The 17,413-nt window shown below is 42.4% G+C and overlaps 2 protein-coding genes across 2 annotated transcripts in view; one reads left to right on the top strand and one right to left on the bottom strand.

Moving 5' to 3' along the window:
• LOC111970872 (T-box brain protein 1-like) overlaps positions 1-17,413 on the top strand; it is a 303,702-nt gene that overhangs the window by 140,779 nt on the left and 145,510 nt on the right. The gene's annotated exons all lie outside the window — the stretch shown is intronic.
• The window catches only part of LOC111971060 (voltage-gated inwardly rectifying potassium channel KCNH7), a 95,137-nt gene that overhangs the window by 40,474 nt on the left and 37,250 nt on the right, over positions 1-17,413 (bottom strand). The window contains exons 5-6 of the mRNA XM_070445865.1: positions 16,696-16,710; positions 6,803-6,822 (exon numbers count right to left, since the gene is read on the bottom strand). Of these exons, the coding sequence (XP_070301966.1) occupies positions 6,803-6,822; positions 16,696-16,710 (35 nt within the window). The remainder of the gene's footprint in view (positions 1-6,802; positions 6,823-16,695; positions 16,711-17,413) is intronic.

Below are 17,413 nucleotides of genomic sequence, written 5' to 3'. Positions count from 1 at the left end.
GGACACTACGCTGACAGACACAGCAAACTTCTTGCCACAGCTCGCATTGATGTGCCATCCTGGATGAGCTGCACTACCTGAGCCACTTGTGTGGGTTGTAGACTCGTCTCATGCTACCACTAGAGTGAAAGCACCGCCAGCATTCAAAAGTGACCAAAACATCAGCCAGGAAGCATAGGAACTGAGAAGTGGTCTGTGTCACCACCTGCAGAACCACTCCTTTTTTGGGGTGGTCTTGCTAATTGCCTATAATTTCCACCTTTTGTCTATTCCATTTGCACAACAGCATGTGAATTTATTGTCAATCAGTGTTGCTTCCTAAGTGGACAGTTTGATTTCACAGAAGTGTGATTGACTTGGAGTTACATTGTGTTGTTTAAGTGTTCCCTTTATTCTTTTGAGCAGTGTATATAAAGTGTAATATTGGGATGAAAACTCTAAATATAATACATTTCAACTCTATATCTGACACGGTACAGGTGCAAGAAAGCAAAGGTAACTGAACTAAATGACTATCGCCCCGTAGCACTCATTTCTGTCATCATGAAGTGCTTTGACACCCTAGACCCACTCCAATTTGCTTACCGCCCCAATAGATCCAAAGCCAATGCAATCACCATCGCACTGCACACTGCCCTATCCCATCTGGACAAGAGGAATACCTATGTAAGAATGCTGTTCATTGACTAAAGCTCAGCATTCAACACCATAGTAGCCTCCAAGCTCATCATTAAGCTTTAGGCCCTGGGTCTGAACCCCGCCCTGTGCAACTGGGTCATGGACTTCCTGATGGGCCGCCCCCAGGTGGTGAAGGTAGGAAACAACACCTCTACTACTCTGATCCTCAAATCTGGGGCCCCACAAGGGTGCGTGCTCAGCCCCCTTCTGTACTCCCTGTTCACCCATGACTGTGTGGCCATGCACGCCTCCAACTCAATCATCAAGTTTGCAGATGACACAACGGTAGTAGGCCTGATTACCAACAATGATGAGACAGCCTACAGGGAGGAGGTGAAGGCCCTGGGAGTGTGGTGCCAGGAAAATAACCTCTCTCTCAACGCCAACAAAACAAAGGAGCTGATCATGGACTTCAGGAAACAGCAGAGGGAGCACCCCCCTATCCACATTGACGGGACCGCAGTGGAGAAGGTGGTAAGCTTCAAGTTCCTTGGCGTACACATCACTGACAGACAGTGTGGTGAAGAAKGCGCAACAGCTCCTCTTCAACCTCGGGAGGMTGAASAWATTTGGCTTRGCACCTAAAACCCTCACAAACTTTTGCAGATGCACAATTGAGAGCATCCTGTCGGGCTGTATCACCGTCTGGTAAGGCAACTGCACTGCCTGCAACTGCAGGGCTCTCCAGATGGTGGTGCGGTCTGCCCAACGCATCACCGGGGGCAAACTACCTTTCTTGTTAACAAACTATTGTTTTGGCAAGTCGGTTAGGACATCTACTTTGTGCATGACACAAGTCATTTTTCCAACAATTGTTTACAGACAGATTATTTCACTTATAATTCACTGTATCACAATTCCAGTGGGTCAGAAGTTTACATACACTAAGTTCACTGTGCCTTTAACTTCTTTGATATAGGGGGCAGCATTTTCACTTTTGGATGAATTGCGTGCCCATAGTGAGCTGCTTCTTACTCTGTCCCAGATGCTAATATATGCATATTATTATTACTATTGGATAGAAAACACTCTGAAGTTTCTAAAACTGTTTGAATGATGTCTGTGAGTATAACAGAACTCATATGGCAGGCAAAAACCTGAGAAAAAATCCAAACAGGAAGTGAGAATTCTGAGACTGGTTGATGTTAAAGTCATCGCCTATTCAATTCCCTGTAATGTATGGATCTGTTTGCACTTCCTACGCCTTCCACTAGATGTCAACAGTCTGTAGAACGCTGAATGAAGCCTCTAGTGTGATGTGGGGCCGGATAGGAGGTGTTTCAGTCTTGGTCTGGCAGATTGCCAGTTCTTGGTCATGCGCTTTCCTCATGATATCGCCTTGCGTTCCATAACTTCTACAGACATGAAGGAATGCTCCGGTTGGAACGTTATTGGATATATATGATAACAACATCCTGAAGATTGATTCTCTACAAAGTTTGACCAGTTTATTCGACTTGTAATATAACTTTTTGAAGTTTTCGTCCGACGTTTGCCTGCATCTGCGCGAGCGTTTGGACACGTGTACTAAACATGCTAGCAAAAGTAGCTAATTGGACATAAGTAATGGACATTATCGAACAAAACAACGATTTATTGTGGAACTAGGATTCCTGGCAGTGCATTCTGATGAAGATAATCAAAGGTAAGGGAATATTTATAATGTAATTTCGTATTTCTGTTGACTCCAACATGGCGGAGAAATGTTGTTAAATCTGAGCGCCGTCTCAGATTATTGCATGGTGTGCTTTTTACGTAAAGTTTTTTTAAATCTGACACAGCGGTTGCATTAAGAACAAGTGTATCTTTAATTCTGTGTAAAACATGTATCTTTCATCAAAGTTTATGATCAGTATTTCTGTTATTTGACGTGGCTCTCTGCAATTACTCCGGATATTTTGGAGGCATTTCTGAACATGGTGCCAATGTAAACCGAGATTAGTGGATATAAATATGCACATTATCGAACAAAGCATAAATGTATTGTGTAACATGATGTCCTATGAGTGTCATCTGATGAAGATCATCAAAGGTTAGTGATTAATTTTATCTCTATTTCTGCTTTTTGTGACTACTATCTTTTGCTGGGAAAATGGCTGTGTTTTTCTGTGGCTGTACTGAGATAACATAATTGTTTGGTGTGCTTTCCCCGTAAATCCTTTTTGAAATCAGACATGTTGGCTGGATTCACAACATGTGTAGCTTTAATTTGGTGTCTTTCATGTGTGATTTCATGAAAGATAGATTTTTATAGTAATATATTTGAATTTGGCGCGCTACATTTTTCTGGATTTTGGCCAAGTGGGACGCTACCGTCCCACCTATCCCAGAGAAGTTAAACAGCTTGGAAAATTCAAGAAAATTATGTCATGGCTTTAGAAGCTTCTGATAGGCTAATTGACATCATTTGAGTCAATTGGAGGTGTACCTGTGGATGTATTTCAAGGCCTACCTTCAAACTCAGTGACTCTTTGCTTGACATCATGGGAAAATCAAAAGAAATCAGCCAAGACCTCAGAAAAAAAATTGTAGACCTCCACAAGTCTGGTTCATCCTTGGGAGCAATTTCCAAACGCCTGAAGGTACCACGTTCATCTGTACAAACAATAGTACGCAAGTATAAACACCATGGGACCACGCAGCCGTCATACCACTCAAGAAGGAGATGCGTTCTGTCTCCTAGAGATGAACGTACTTTGGTGCGAAAAGGGCAAATCAATCCCAGAACAACAGCAAAGGACCTTGTGAAGATGCTGGAGGAAACAGGTACAAAGTATATTTATCCACAGTAAAACGAGTCCTATATCGACATAACATGAAAGGCTTCTCAGCAAGGAAGAAGCCACTGCTCCAAAACCGCCATAAAAAAGCCAGACTACGGTTTGCAACTGCACATGGGGACAAAGATCGTACTTTTTGGAGAAATGGCCTCTGGTCTGATGAAACAAAAATACTGTTTAGCCATAATGACCATCGTTATGTTTGGAGGAAAAAGGGGGAGGCTTGCAAGCTGAAGAACACCATCTCAACCATGAAGCACGGGGGTGGCAGCATCATGTGGTGTGGGTGCTTTGCTGCAGGAGGGACTGATGCACTTCACAAAATAGATGGCATCATGAGGTAGGGAAATTATGTGGATATATTGAAGCAAAATCTCAAGACATCAGTCAGGAAGTTAAAGCGTGGTCGCAAATGGGTCTTCCAAATGGACAATGACTGTCACGGATCTCGTCGTAATGGGGATCGGACCAAAACGCAGCGTGGTAAGTGTTCATGATTTTTTATTAACCAAAACACTTGAACAAAATAACAACGTGAAGAAACCGAAACAGTTCTGTAAGGTGCATAAACTAGACAGAAAACAACTACCCACAAAACACAGGTGTGAAAAAGGCTGCCTAAGTATGATTCCCAATCAGAGACAACGATAGACAGCTGTCCCTGATTGAGAACCATACCTGGCCAAAACATAGAAACAAAAAACATAGAAATAAAGAAACTAGAATGCCCACCGTAGTCACACCCTGGCCTACCCAAAATAGAGAATAAAAGCCTCTCTATGGCCAGGGCGTGACAATGACCCCAAGAATACTTCCAAAGTTGTGGCAAAATGGCTTAAGGACAACAAAGTCAAGGTATTGGAGTGGCTATCATAAAGCCCTTTCCTCAATCCTATAGAAAATTTGTGGGAAGAACTGAAAAAAGCGTGTGCGATCAAGGAGGCATGCAAACCTGACTCAGTTACACCAGCCCTGTCAGAAGGAATGGGCCAAAAATCACCCAACTATTTGGGGGAAGCTTGTGGAAGGCTACCCGAAACGTTTGACACAAATTAAACAATTTAAAGGCAATGCTACCAAATACTAATTGAGTGCATGTAAACTTCTGACCCACTGGGAATTTGATGAAAAAATAAAAGCTGAAATAAATCATTCTCTCTACTACTATTCTGACATTTCACATTCTTAAAATAAAGTGGTGATCCTAACTGACCTAAGACAGGGTATTTTTACTTGTATTAAATATCAGGAATTGTGAAAAACTGAGTTTAAATGTATTTGGCTAAGGTGTATGTAAACTTCAGACTTCAACTGTATATACTGTATTTTATTATATTCTACTGTATCTTAGTCTATGCCACTCTGACATTGCTCGTCCAAATATTTATATATTCTTAATTCCATTCCTTTACTTAGATTTGTGTGTATTGTTGTGAAATTGTTAGATATTACTTGTTTATATATTATTGCACTGTTGGAGCTAGAAATACAAGCATTTTGCTACACCCGCAATAACATCTGCTAAACATGTGTATGTGACCAAGAAAATTTAAGTTGGTTTGATTTGGTCTCCTTTTTTTAAAACCATGTGTGTGAGGTGTATACTTTTGTTTCAAAGTAGATTTGTTTAAGACTACCAAGAATCACTCTGTGTGACCCTGATTTAGCCCACTGCAGTAGAACTACACGCAGGGAGCATGGCACGATCTCTGCAAACACACACAGATAAAACTGCACAGCAGTCAGTTCATGCACAAACACCATCCCCCGTTGCTATGATACCAGCTAGTAGTAATATTTGCATTGGATATTAAATGGAACTCAGATCCCCCCAGTCCTGAAGTGAAATGGTGACTTTATAATGAAATAATAATTTGGATGAAGTAAAAAGAGAGAGGGATATCTAGAGATATGGTTCCAATCATCACTGAGGCTGAATAGAAAGCATTTTTTTGAAATGATCTTCTCCCTCAAGCTGTGATTCTGCTGAAGATGGATGGTTTAAAGTGGATATCCAGCCGTGCAGTTTAGGTGCTTAGTGCACTGTCACCGACTCCTACCGAAGGCGGTGCTCGGCGGTCGTCGTCACCGGCCTACTAGCTGCCACTGATCCCTTTTTCCCCTTTCTGTTTATTGGTTCCACCTGTTTTGTGTGTAGGCTGATTAGTCGGGCTATATTAGCCAGTAGGCCTGCCTGCTCTTTGTGCGGGATTGTTTTTGTGTTGCTTTGAGCACGTTCTAGTTTGACTTGTTTCATGCGTGGGTTTTCCTCCGGACTGTTTGAGTCCCCCTGTTTGGGTCATTTGTTTTGTGTGCGCTCTGTGTTTCGTGGGGTGGCTTATGTTCGCTTGTGTGCAATAAATAGCACTACCCTGAACTCTCTGCTTCCTGCGCCTGACTTCGCACCCACTACGCCCAGAGCGTTACATGCACTCATTATGATTTCCATACAGTCTCTCCTTTTGGAGGATGTACACTGCCACTTGGATTTCACACTCCTTGGGTTTCTTCACATTTTATTGTGTTACAAAGTGGGATTAACATGGATTACATTTTTGGTCAACAATCTATACAAAATACTCTGTAATGTCAAAGTGGAAGACAAATTCAWTTTTTTTTTGTAATAACAACGTAATAAATAAAATATAGTCATTGCATAAGTACTCATCTCCCTGAGTCCAKACATGTTAGAAACATCTTTGGCAGCGATTACAGCTGTCTTATTTGGTAAGTCTTTAAGAGTTTCACACCTGGATTGTGCAATATTTGCCTATTATTCTTTTCAAAATTCTTCGATCTCTGCCAAGATGTTGGAGATCATGGCTAGACAGCTATTTTCAAGTCGTGCCATAGTATTTCAAGCAGATTTAAGTAAAAACTGTAACTTGGCCACTTGGGAACATTCATTGTCTTCTTGGTAAGCAACACAGTGTAGGCCTTGTGTTGTAGGTTATTGTCCTGCTGTAAGATGAATTCCTCTCCCAGTCTCTGGTGTAAAGCCGACTGAAGCAGGTTTTGCTCTAGGACTTTGCTTGTGCTTAGCCCTATCCGTTTCTTTTTATCCTGAAAAACTCCCCAGTATTTGCCGATGTCAAGCATACCCATACCAATATTCAGCCACCACCATGCTTGAAAATTAGGAAGGAATTACTCAGTGATGTGTTGTGTTGGATTTGTTACAAACATAAGGCTTTGTATTTAAGCCTGAAAGTATATTCCTTTGCCATGAGGTCTTACTTTAGTGCCTTGTTGCATACAAGATGCATGTTTTGGAATATTAAAATGGTGTATATTTGTGTTATTCTTTTCACTCATTTCAGTCATTATTGTGGAGTCACTACAACGTTGATCCATCCTCAGTTTTCTCCCATCAAAGCCATTGAACTCTGTATCTGTTTTAAAATCACCAATGGCCTCATGGTAACATCCCTGAGCAGTCTCATTCCTGTCTTGCAGCTCAGTCTTTGTAGTTGAATCTGTGCTTGAAATGCAATACTTGACTGAGGGATTTTACAGATGGTGTATGTACAGTATGGGGGACAGAGTATTATTATGTATTATTTCACACAGAGTGAGTTCTTGTAAATTTTATGTGATTTGTTAAGCCAAATTTTACTCCTGAACTAATTTAGGCTTGCCTAAACAAAGGGGCTGAATACTTATGCATCAACTATATTTCATATTTTGTTTCCACTGAGCTAACCCGGACGCTTGTAAGAAATCCCGCTATGCTCTCTTACAAACCATCGAACAGGCAAAGCATCCATACAGGACTAAGATTGAATCCTACTATGCCGGCTCCGACGCTAGTCGGACTACAAAGGGAAGCACAGCCGCGAGCTGCCCAGTGACACGGGCCTACCAGACGAGCTAAATTACTTATATGTGCGCTTCGAGGCAAGCAACACAGAAGCATGCATGAGAGCACCAGCTGTTCCGGGCGACTGTGTGAACACGCTCTCCGTAGCCGATGTGAGTAAAACCTTTAAACAGGTCAACATTCACAAGGCTGCAGGGCCAGATGGATTACCAGGATGTGTACTCTGAGCATGCGGCAACTGGCAAGTGTCTTCACTGACATTTTCAACCTGTCCCTGACCGAGTCTGTAATACCTACATGTTTCAAGCAGACCACCATAGTCCCTGTGCCCAAGAACACCAAGGTAACCTGCCTAAATGACTACCGACCCGTAGCACTCACGTCTGTAGCCATGTGCTAGGCTGGTAATGACTCACATCAACACAATTATCCCAGAAACCCTAGAGCCACCCCAATTTGCATACCGCCCCAACAGATCCTTGGATGACGCAATCTCTATTGCACTCCACTCCAAGAAAAAAGGAACACCTATGTGAGAATGCTATTCATTGACTACAGCTCAGCGTTCAACACCATAGTGCCCACAAAGGTCATCACTAAGCTAAGGACCCTGGGACTAAACACCTCCCTCTACAACTGGATCCTGGACTTCCTGACGGGCCGCCCCCAGGGGGTAAGGGTAGGTAACAACACATCTGGCACACTGATCCTCAACACAGGTGAGGGGGTGTCAGGTAGCCTAGTGGTTAGAGAGTTGGACTAGTAACCGAAATATTGCAAGATCGAATCCCTGAGCTGACAAGGTAAAAATCTGTTGTTCTGCCCCTGAACAAGGCAGTTAACCCACTGTTCCTAGGCCCTCATTGAAAATAAGAATTTGTTCTTAACTGACTTGCCTAGTTAAATAAAGGTCAAATTTAAACATTTAAAAAATAGGTGCTCCTCAGGGGTGTGTGCTCAGTCCTCTCCAGTACTCCCTGCTCACCCATGACTGCATRGCCAAGCACAACTCCAACAGGCTGGGTTTTTGTATAGCACTTTGTGTCATCTGCTGATGTAGAAAGGGCTTTATAAATACATTTGATTGAACACCATCATTAAATWTGCCGACAGGGGGGAGGTCAGAGACCTGGCAGTGTGGTGCCAGGACAACAACCGTTCCCTCAACGTGATCAAGATAAAGGAGATGATCATGGACTACAGGAAAAGGAGGGACGAGCATGCCCCCATTCCTATTCTTATTGATGGGCTGTAGTGGAGCAGGTTGAGAGCTTCAAGTTCCTTGGTGTCCACATCACCAACAAACTATCATGGTCCAAACACACCAAGACAGTCATGTAGAGGGCAAGACAATGCCTATTCCCCCTCAGGAGACTTAAAAGTTTTGGTATGAGTCCTCAGATGCACCATCGAGAGCATCCTGACTGGTTGCATCACTGCCTGGTATGGAACTGCCCAGCCTCCGACCGCAAAACGCTACAGAGGGTAGTGCGTACGGCACAGTACATCACTGGGGCCAAGCTTCCTGCAATCCAGGACCTCTATACTATGGGGCTCCCGAGTGTCTCAAAATCATCAAAACCGGAACAACCATCTCAGTAACAGGTGAAATAAATCCAACTACAAACAGATTGGATTAGTTTAGAAAAATGTACTGTATCTTATTTATCTTTGTGTAGCATAAGATTAATYAACCATTCAATGTACATGCAAAAACACAGATATTGAAACAAACARTTCTGAAAATTAACCTGTAATAGAGCATGCTGGGAAATATGCTAATGATGGGCGTGGTTGAGGTTTGTGCTATACACAGAGTAAAATTCACATAACTAAACACGCTCAACTCTGGTTATTAACATTAATTATTTTACACCACTGAGTGTTAAGTTCATATAACTTTTACTGCCTCAGAAACCCGGATCCGGGAGCACCCCCCCCCCCCCCCCCACTGACTAGCATAGCTAGCATAGCGTCACAAGTAATTGTAGCATCTAAATATCATTAAATCACAAGTCCAAGACACCAGATGAAAGATCCACTTTCTTTTGAATCTAGCCACCATTTCTGATTTTAAAATGTTTTACAGGGAAGACACAATATGTAAATCTATTAGCTAACCACTTAGCAAAAGACACCATTTTTCTTTGTTCACCATTTTTTCTCTCCACCAGTAGCTATCACCAATTCGGCCAAATAAAGAATTGATAGCCACTAACCAAGAAAAAACCTCATCAGGACAGTCTGATAACATATTTATTGTATAGGATAGTTTTTGTTAGAAAAATGTGCATATTTCAGGTAGAAATCATAGTTTACAATTGCACCCACCATCACAACTCGACTAGAATAAATACAGAGAGCAACGTGTATTACCAATTTACTCATCATAAAACATTTCATAAAATAGACAAAGCATAGCAATGGAAAGACACAGATCTTGTGAATTCAGACAATATTTCAGATTTTCTAAGCGTTTTACAGCGAAAACACAATAAATCGTTATATATTAGCATACCACATGTGCAAACGTTACCCCAGCATGAATTCAAGGCACAGGGAGCGATAACGTTATGATCACCAAAATATATAAATTTTTTCACTAACCTTCTCAGAAATTCTTCCGATGACACTCCTGTAACATCATATTACAACATACATATAGAGTTTGTTCGAAAATGTGCATATTTAGCCACAAAAAAACGTGGTTATACAATGAGAATAGTAGCAAAACTGGCCTGAAAATGTCGGGCGCTATTCTGAGAGTGATCTAGTCTAATCGATAGCTAATCATAAACTTGACTAAAAAATACAGGGTTGACAGGAATCGAAAGACAAATTAGTTCTTAATGCAATCGCTGACTTACATTTCTAAAATTATCTTACTGTGCAATACCGGGTCCGCCAAAGCGAAGCTACACATAACAAAATGGCGATATATGCGTTTAAAATTTTTCAACAGAACAGCGATTTATCATCATAAATAGTTCTTACTATGAGCTGTTCTTCCATCAGAATCTTGGGCAATGTATCCTTTCTCCGGTCTAATCGTCTTTTGGTCGAAAGATGTCCTCTTTGTCCCGTCGAAATGGCCAATAACGTTCGGGATGTACAGGAAACGTGCCCAGCTCATGGAAGGGCGTCACAAATAAATGCCTCAAAATCGCAATAAACGGATATAAATGCTATAAAACGGTTTAAATTAACTACCTTATGATGTTTTTAACACCTATAACAAGTAAAAACATGACCGGCGATATATTACTGGCTAAACCAAGGCTTGGAAAGAGGTCGGTCCAACGTCCTTCTTGCGTCCAGCGCAGGGTCCAAAGGAAAGCTACTTCCGGCCTTGGTGTATTATACAGGCCCTGATTGCGCAATCGACTCCATTCAAATTGTCACCACTTACTGACATCTAGAGGAAGGTGTAGGCAGTGTTTGTATCCTCATAGCATTCACAGGGACATTAAAACTGACCTGGGACCAGAGGCCAAGATTTCTGAAATCTCACTCCCTGTCAGGAAAAGTGCTGTAGATAGAGTTCTGTTCCACTCAGAGACATAATTCCAACGGTTATAGAAACTAGAGAGTGTTTTCTATCCAATAATAACAATAATATGCATATTGTACGAGCAAGAATTGACTACTAGGCAGTTTAATTTGGCAATGTCAAAAAAATAAAAGTGCTAACAGCACCCCCTATTGACAAAAGCACCTGAATCAACACTATAAATGTTACACTGAAAAATCTACACTTGGTAAAACCGGCCAATTTGCTGTACCATACAATAGAAGGGAGTGTGCTGGTTCACTCACACTCCCTTCTATTCTCTTACTCTCTGCTCAGTAATATTGCAGAAAATACAAATTTGAAAGACAGAAATCATGGAAAAGATATCAACTCTCAGTACTGTTTATGTAAAATGATTAAGAGAATACCAGATACATGCACAAATATTCCCATTATAGGTACAGTTCAAAACATTCTCAGACCTATCTTTTTAAACTTATAAGATTACTCAAACTCCTGATGTTAAAGTGTAAACACTGAGGTAAACACTCATGCTCAGAAATAAAGAAAAATATTAAAATGAAAAAGCTTATTCAGATCCAGAAGGGTTTTTATGTAGAATCATTCTTGCCTTCCAAAGAATCCTTCTTGGCTTTCAAATAATCATTAAAAAAAAATCTTCCAAAAACAGTTATTAGTATAAAAAAGGTTCTAGGTAGAATCCTTTGCCTTTCAAAGAACCCAAGAAGGGTTCCAAGAAGGGCTCTTCAGATGAAAACGGTTCTTGGTAGAACTGCTCCAGAGTGGCGCAGTGGTCTAAGGCACTGCATCTCGGTGCAAGAGGTGTCACTACAGTCTCTGGTTTGAATCCAGGCTGAATCCCATCCGGCCGTGATCTGGAGTCCCATAGGGCAGCGCACTGGGTTTGGCTGGGGTAGGCCATCATTGTAAATAACAATTTGTTCTTAACCAACTTGCCTTGTTAAATAAAAATACACCTCCACCAAGAACCGTTTTGGAAAACTTTTTTCTAAGAGTGTAGAAGTCAATGTCGTCAGAAGCACCCCAWGGGTGAATGAATAGTACTTCAACATCACATGGATATGCCCATAACATTGAATGACCGCCTCTGTACATTCGCTCCTCTCAACAAGTAATGGAAACATTTCCTTGACATCTCCACCCTTACGACACAAAGCCAAAGAGACATGACTGACCGCTGGCAATACATCCTATTGGCTCTCAAACATCCAACCATCAATGCCATTAATGGGTCCATACCAAGCACCATTTCCAGCAACCCTGATCAAAACAAAGAGAAAACCGACTAAGATGCGGTGTGAAATTAGACTATGGTTGACAAACACGCTACAAAGCAGCAATACATACTGTAGCAGCAGCACCTAATGCATGGCCGAGCACCCTCTAGGTCAAACTAAGGCCACAGCATCATTCTCTCTCTGACTCCCTCGCCCGACCCTTACGTAACGTGTGTGCATGGGGCTTAATCAATGTTCATGTAGTAGCATTTCTGCATGGCTAACCTAACGTAGCAGGTGTAAAAGAAACGCTTGAACTGCTTTTCTTTCTTTCTGGCACGACACGAAAAAAAATGACTGTCGGGGGAGGTTCTTTTCTGCACTGTTGAACCAATCCAGTAAATGTGGAGGAGTTAAGATGGAGCGTTCCCTTGTTAACTTACAAAAGCGGAAGACGTATCACAGGCTCTCTTTCCATTGCATCCGGTTTTTGCCCTAAACCACAGAGGGTGATGCGTAACAGAATTCTGTATTGGACCAGGTCTAATTGTGGTCTTTAGTTATGCAGGGACCGCTATGAGTCATGACCATCATCTATCTGCTAACAGAGGAACRGGAACAATTCCTCTGGAAGAATGAGGAAAAAATKATGTCCTGAAATGTACAAGGGCTAAATGTTCCAACCTAAATCGCCAAAGTGCGAAAACGATAAKTTCCCTGTACCAGTTTAAAAGAGGCTTTGAGAGAAGGAGAGAGCCAAGGTGGGTGTGCAGAGCAAGACTCCACCTTGTAAATGAATCAGTCTGACAGCAGCATTCACACTGCTSGGCTGTTTAGAAATTCAGATAGGCCTGATTTATTTTCATGCCCCATTCAATTATGGGATTGCCCRCCCCACACTTTTGGCAGAGGTGCTTTTGAGGAACTGGGAGTGAGACCCTTATAAGAACAGCAGCTATAAAAATATTTCTCTCCAAAATTATATTTCTCCTGTCTGAACCGGCATACATAAAATAAATCAAAATACTAGCGAGCATAACATAGCTACGGAGGATCAATAGCGTCTAACAAATAGCTGGGGATTACGTTTTATCACAAGCACTTACAGTTTGGAAGGCTGCAATTTGGGCTGCACGTGTGCCAAATAAAGAACAGCTTGTTGCGTTGTGGCCAAAATCCTCCTTTGAAGGATTTTGGAACCTCTTACCCTGGCACTTGAYTGTTAAATTCATGGSTACACAAGCAATGGCTGCCAGTCCTGACTTGAATGGGAACTACCATCTATGGATTATATTTCTATGGCTGGTTGCGGCTGTAAATTTACCTTTTGCAAATTTCAAAATACTTAATGTCAAAATTCGAAAGCAAATGCCTACTGCTGAAAAGAGAAGACTAATCTGAAGCTAACAAAAACATTTTCAACAATTAAGTGATTCTGAGCAAACAGCAGTATTTTTCAAAGTAGTTTATCTGAGATATTGGTACAAGCACATGGACCATCACAGATGAGTAGCCAATGCTTCATCTTCATAATTGGAAACAGTGCCTTTGGAAAGTATTCAGACCCCTCAACTTTTTCCACATTTTGTTACATTACAGCCTTATATTAATATATATATWTTTTTTTATCCTTCGAAATCTAAACACAATACCCCATAATGACAAAGCAAAAACAGGTTTTTAAACATTTTTGCAAATGTATTAAAAACAAAAAACAGAAATACCTTATTTACATAAGTATTCAGACCCTTTTCTATGAGACTCGAAATTGAGCTCAGGTGAATCCTCTTTCTATTGATCATCCTTGAGATGTTTCTACAACTTGATTGTGATGTGGTAAATCTAATTGATTGGACATTATTTGGAAAGGAACACACCTGTCTATTTAAGGTCCCACAGTTGACAGTGCATGTCAGAGCAAAAACCAAGCCATGAGGTCGAAGAAATTGTCCATAGAGCTCCGAGACAGGAGTGTCGAGGCACAGATCTGGGGAAGGGTACCAGAACATTTCTGCAGCATTGAAGGTCCCCAATAACACAGTGGCCTCCATCATTCTTAAATGGAAAAAGTTTGGAACCACCAAATCTTTCCTAGAGCTGGCCCCCAAACAGAGAAATTGGTTGGAGAAGGGCCGTGGTCAGGGTGACCAAAAACCCGATGGTCACTCTGACAGAGCTTTAGAGTTCCTCTGTGTAGGTGAGATAACCTTCCAGAAGGACAACCATCTCTGCAGCACTCCACCAATCAGGTCTTTATGGTAGAGTGGCCAGACGGAGCCACTCCTCAGTAAAAGGCTCATGACGCTCGCTTGGAGTTTGCCAAAAGGCACCAAAAGACTCTCAGACCATGAGAAACATGATTCTCTGGTCCGATGAATACCAAGCGTCACGTCTGGAGGAAAMCTGGCACCATCCCTACGGTGAAGCATGGTGGTGGTGGCAGCATCATGCTATGGGGATGTTTTTCAGAAGCAAGGACTGGGAGACTAGTCAGGATCGCGGCAAAGATGAACGGAGCAAAGTACAGAGAGATCCTTAATGCTCCAGAGTGCTCAGGACCTTTGACTGGGATGAAGTTTCACCTTCCAACAGGACAACGACCCTAAGCACACAACCAAGACAACGCAGGAGTGCCTTCGGGACAAGTCTCTGAATGTCCTTGAGTGCCCCAGTCAGAGCCCGGACTTGAACCCGATCGAACATATCTGAGGATCTGCAGAGAAGAATAAGAGAAACTCCCCAAATACAGGTGTGCCAAGCTTGTAGCATCATACCCAAGAAGACTCGAGGCTGTAATCACTGCCAAAGGTGCTTCAACAAAGTACTGAGTAAAGGGTCTGAAYACTTATGTAAATGTAATATATCTTTTAATTTAAAAAAAATAAATTAGCAAAAATGTCTAAAACCTGTTTTCGCTTTGTCATTATGGGGTATTGTGTGTAGCTTGATGAGGGACGTTTCAAAAATATATATTTTAGAATAAGCCCATAACCTTACAAAATGTGGAAAAAGTCAAGGGGTCTGAATACTTTCCGAAGGCACAGTATATCAGGGCTTCCGTTAGGAAAATCTGGCGCCGGACAAAATGACTGGGAAGGTTTTAATTTATCGGACATTTGATACATTTACCGGTCAATCATTTGCAATGGTTGCGTAACCGATTAGGGTGTCCACCCACACAGCCAGCACTATCAATAAACAAGGGATTTTGGTCAAATGAGCTACATTTACATGTCCCTAAAAACAGTCTATAACAAATTACAAAACAGTATTCATTGTGTTTTGATGTGTAGCATGTGCAAAACTTTATAGCCTATTGTTTTATTGGTTTTTACTTTCCTAAATAAAATAATTGTCCACTTCACGGTTCAGCTGTCAGAGCGTTGAGCACTACATGCATCAGGGGCATGCATAGGCCTATTGGCTTAGGTTAGGTGTCCACTGTATGATGTTTTTGTAATGAGAACTTGTTCTCAACTAGCCTACCTGGTTAAATAAAGGTGAAATAAAATTCAAATAAATGATTAACTATTACAAAAATATATATAAAGGAAGAGAAGCTTAGGCCCCAGAGAGAGAGAGAGAGAGACACACACACACACACACACACACACACACACACACACACACACACACACACACCACACACACCACACACAAACCCCAAACCACACACACACACACACACACACACACACACACACACACACACACACACACTCTCTGTCTCTCTCTCTAAAGCACTAAAGCCTGTAAGGGCCTCCAATTACTCTGATCTAAGGGATGACCTCTCTCTGGGTCTGTGGGGGCCATTTTACATGTCAATGCCTGAAGAGGAAGCAATGAGAGCAAGTACAGCACCACTGGGAAGCATTAGAGAGAGACAGCCCTGCCAAGCCGAGGAATATCTGTGGGTGTACAGTAGTTCACAAGGTCAAGTGAGCGGTGAACACATGATGGGACTACTGTAGATCTGGGGATGACAAAAAACAAAGGCCAAGTGTCTTTCATACAAACCGGACATTTGATTTTGTTAATCTACACCAGACGCGTTCATAACACGCCTGTTAAAATATGAAAACTGTGAACCAACTATATTAATTTGGGGCCATGTTAAAACATTTAGCTAGTGGTGTAGGCACTGGTGGTAATGGGCTGGAGACACGCACCATAGGGCTARTGCGTGGAGGAGGAACAGGGCTCTGGAGACGCACAGGAAGCCTGGTGCATGGTGTWGGCACTGGTGGTACTGGGTTGGGGCGGGGAGGTGGCGCCGGAAATACCGGACCGTGCAGGCTTACTGGCTCCCTTGAGCACTGAGCCTGCCCAACCTTACCTGGTTGTATGCTCCCCGTCGCCCGACCAGTGCGGGGAGGTGGACTAACCCRCACCGGCCTATGTAGGCGAACCGGGGACACCATGCGTAAGGCTGGTGCCATGTAAGCCGGCCTGAGGAGACGCACTGGAGACCAGACGCGTTGAGCCGGCTTCATGGCACCTGGCTCAATACTCAATCTAGCCCGGCCGATACGAGGAGCTGGTATGTACCGCACCGGGCTATGCACACGTACAGGAGACACCATGCTTGCTTCCGTGCTGCCTCCTCATATCGCCTCCTCTCGGCTTTAGCTGCCTCCAGCTCTTCACGAGGGAGGCGATATTCTCCCGGTTGTGCCCAAGGTCCCTTTCCATCCAATATCTCCTCCCATGTCCATTAATCCTTTATGCGCTGCTCCCGTTGCTGCTTTACACGCTGCTTGGTCCGATTCAGGTGGGTAATTCTGTCACGATCGTCTATGGGTGAGAGAGAGGACCAAGGCGCAGCGTGTTCAAAATACATTCTCTTTTATTTAGAGAAGGGAAAAACACGAAACGAACACTGAATACAAACTAAACAAAACAACAAACGACCGTGAAGCTAACGACGTAAGTGCATRGACAAGCAACAAACATAGACAATTACCCACAAAACCCAACAATCTAAAACAAAAATCCAGAAAATCACATTGTATGATTTTTAAGAATTMATTTGCATTTTATTGCATGACATAAGTATTTGATACATCAGAAAAGCAGAACTTAATATTTGGTACAGAAACCTTTGTTTGCAATAACAGAGATCATACGTTTCCTGTAGTTCTTGACCAGGTTTGCACACACTACAGCAGGAATTTTGGCCCACTCCTCCACACAGACCTTCTCCAGATCCTTCAGGTTTCGGGGCTGTCGCTGGGCAATACGGACTTTCACATCCTACGAGAGGAGGACAGCAATGACTCTCTGGAGGGACTCAACCACACGCTCCTGCAAAAGCTGAACCAAGTGAGTAACCTGTCTATGGGCAGGTAGGGTGCTCTCGAGCGGG

This window comes from Salvelinus sp. IW2-2015, linkage group LG12 (genome assembly GCF_002910315.2).
Source record: "Salvelinus sp. IW2-2015 linkage group LG12, ASM291031v2, whole genome shotgun sequence".
NCBI lineage: Eukaryota > Metazoa > Chordata > Actinopteri > Salmoniformes > Salmonidae > Salvelinus > Salvelinus sp. IW2-2015.
The sequence above is the reverse complement of the archived record's forward strand: the minus strand, read 5'-3'. Positions and strand labels throughout refer to the sequence as shown.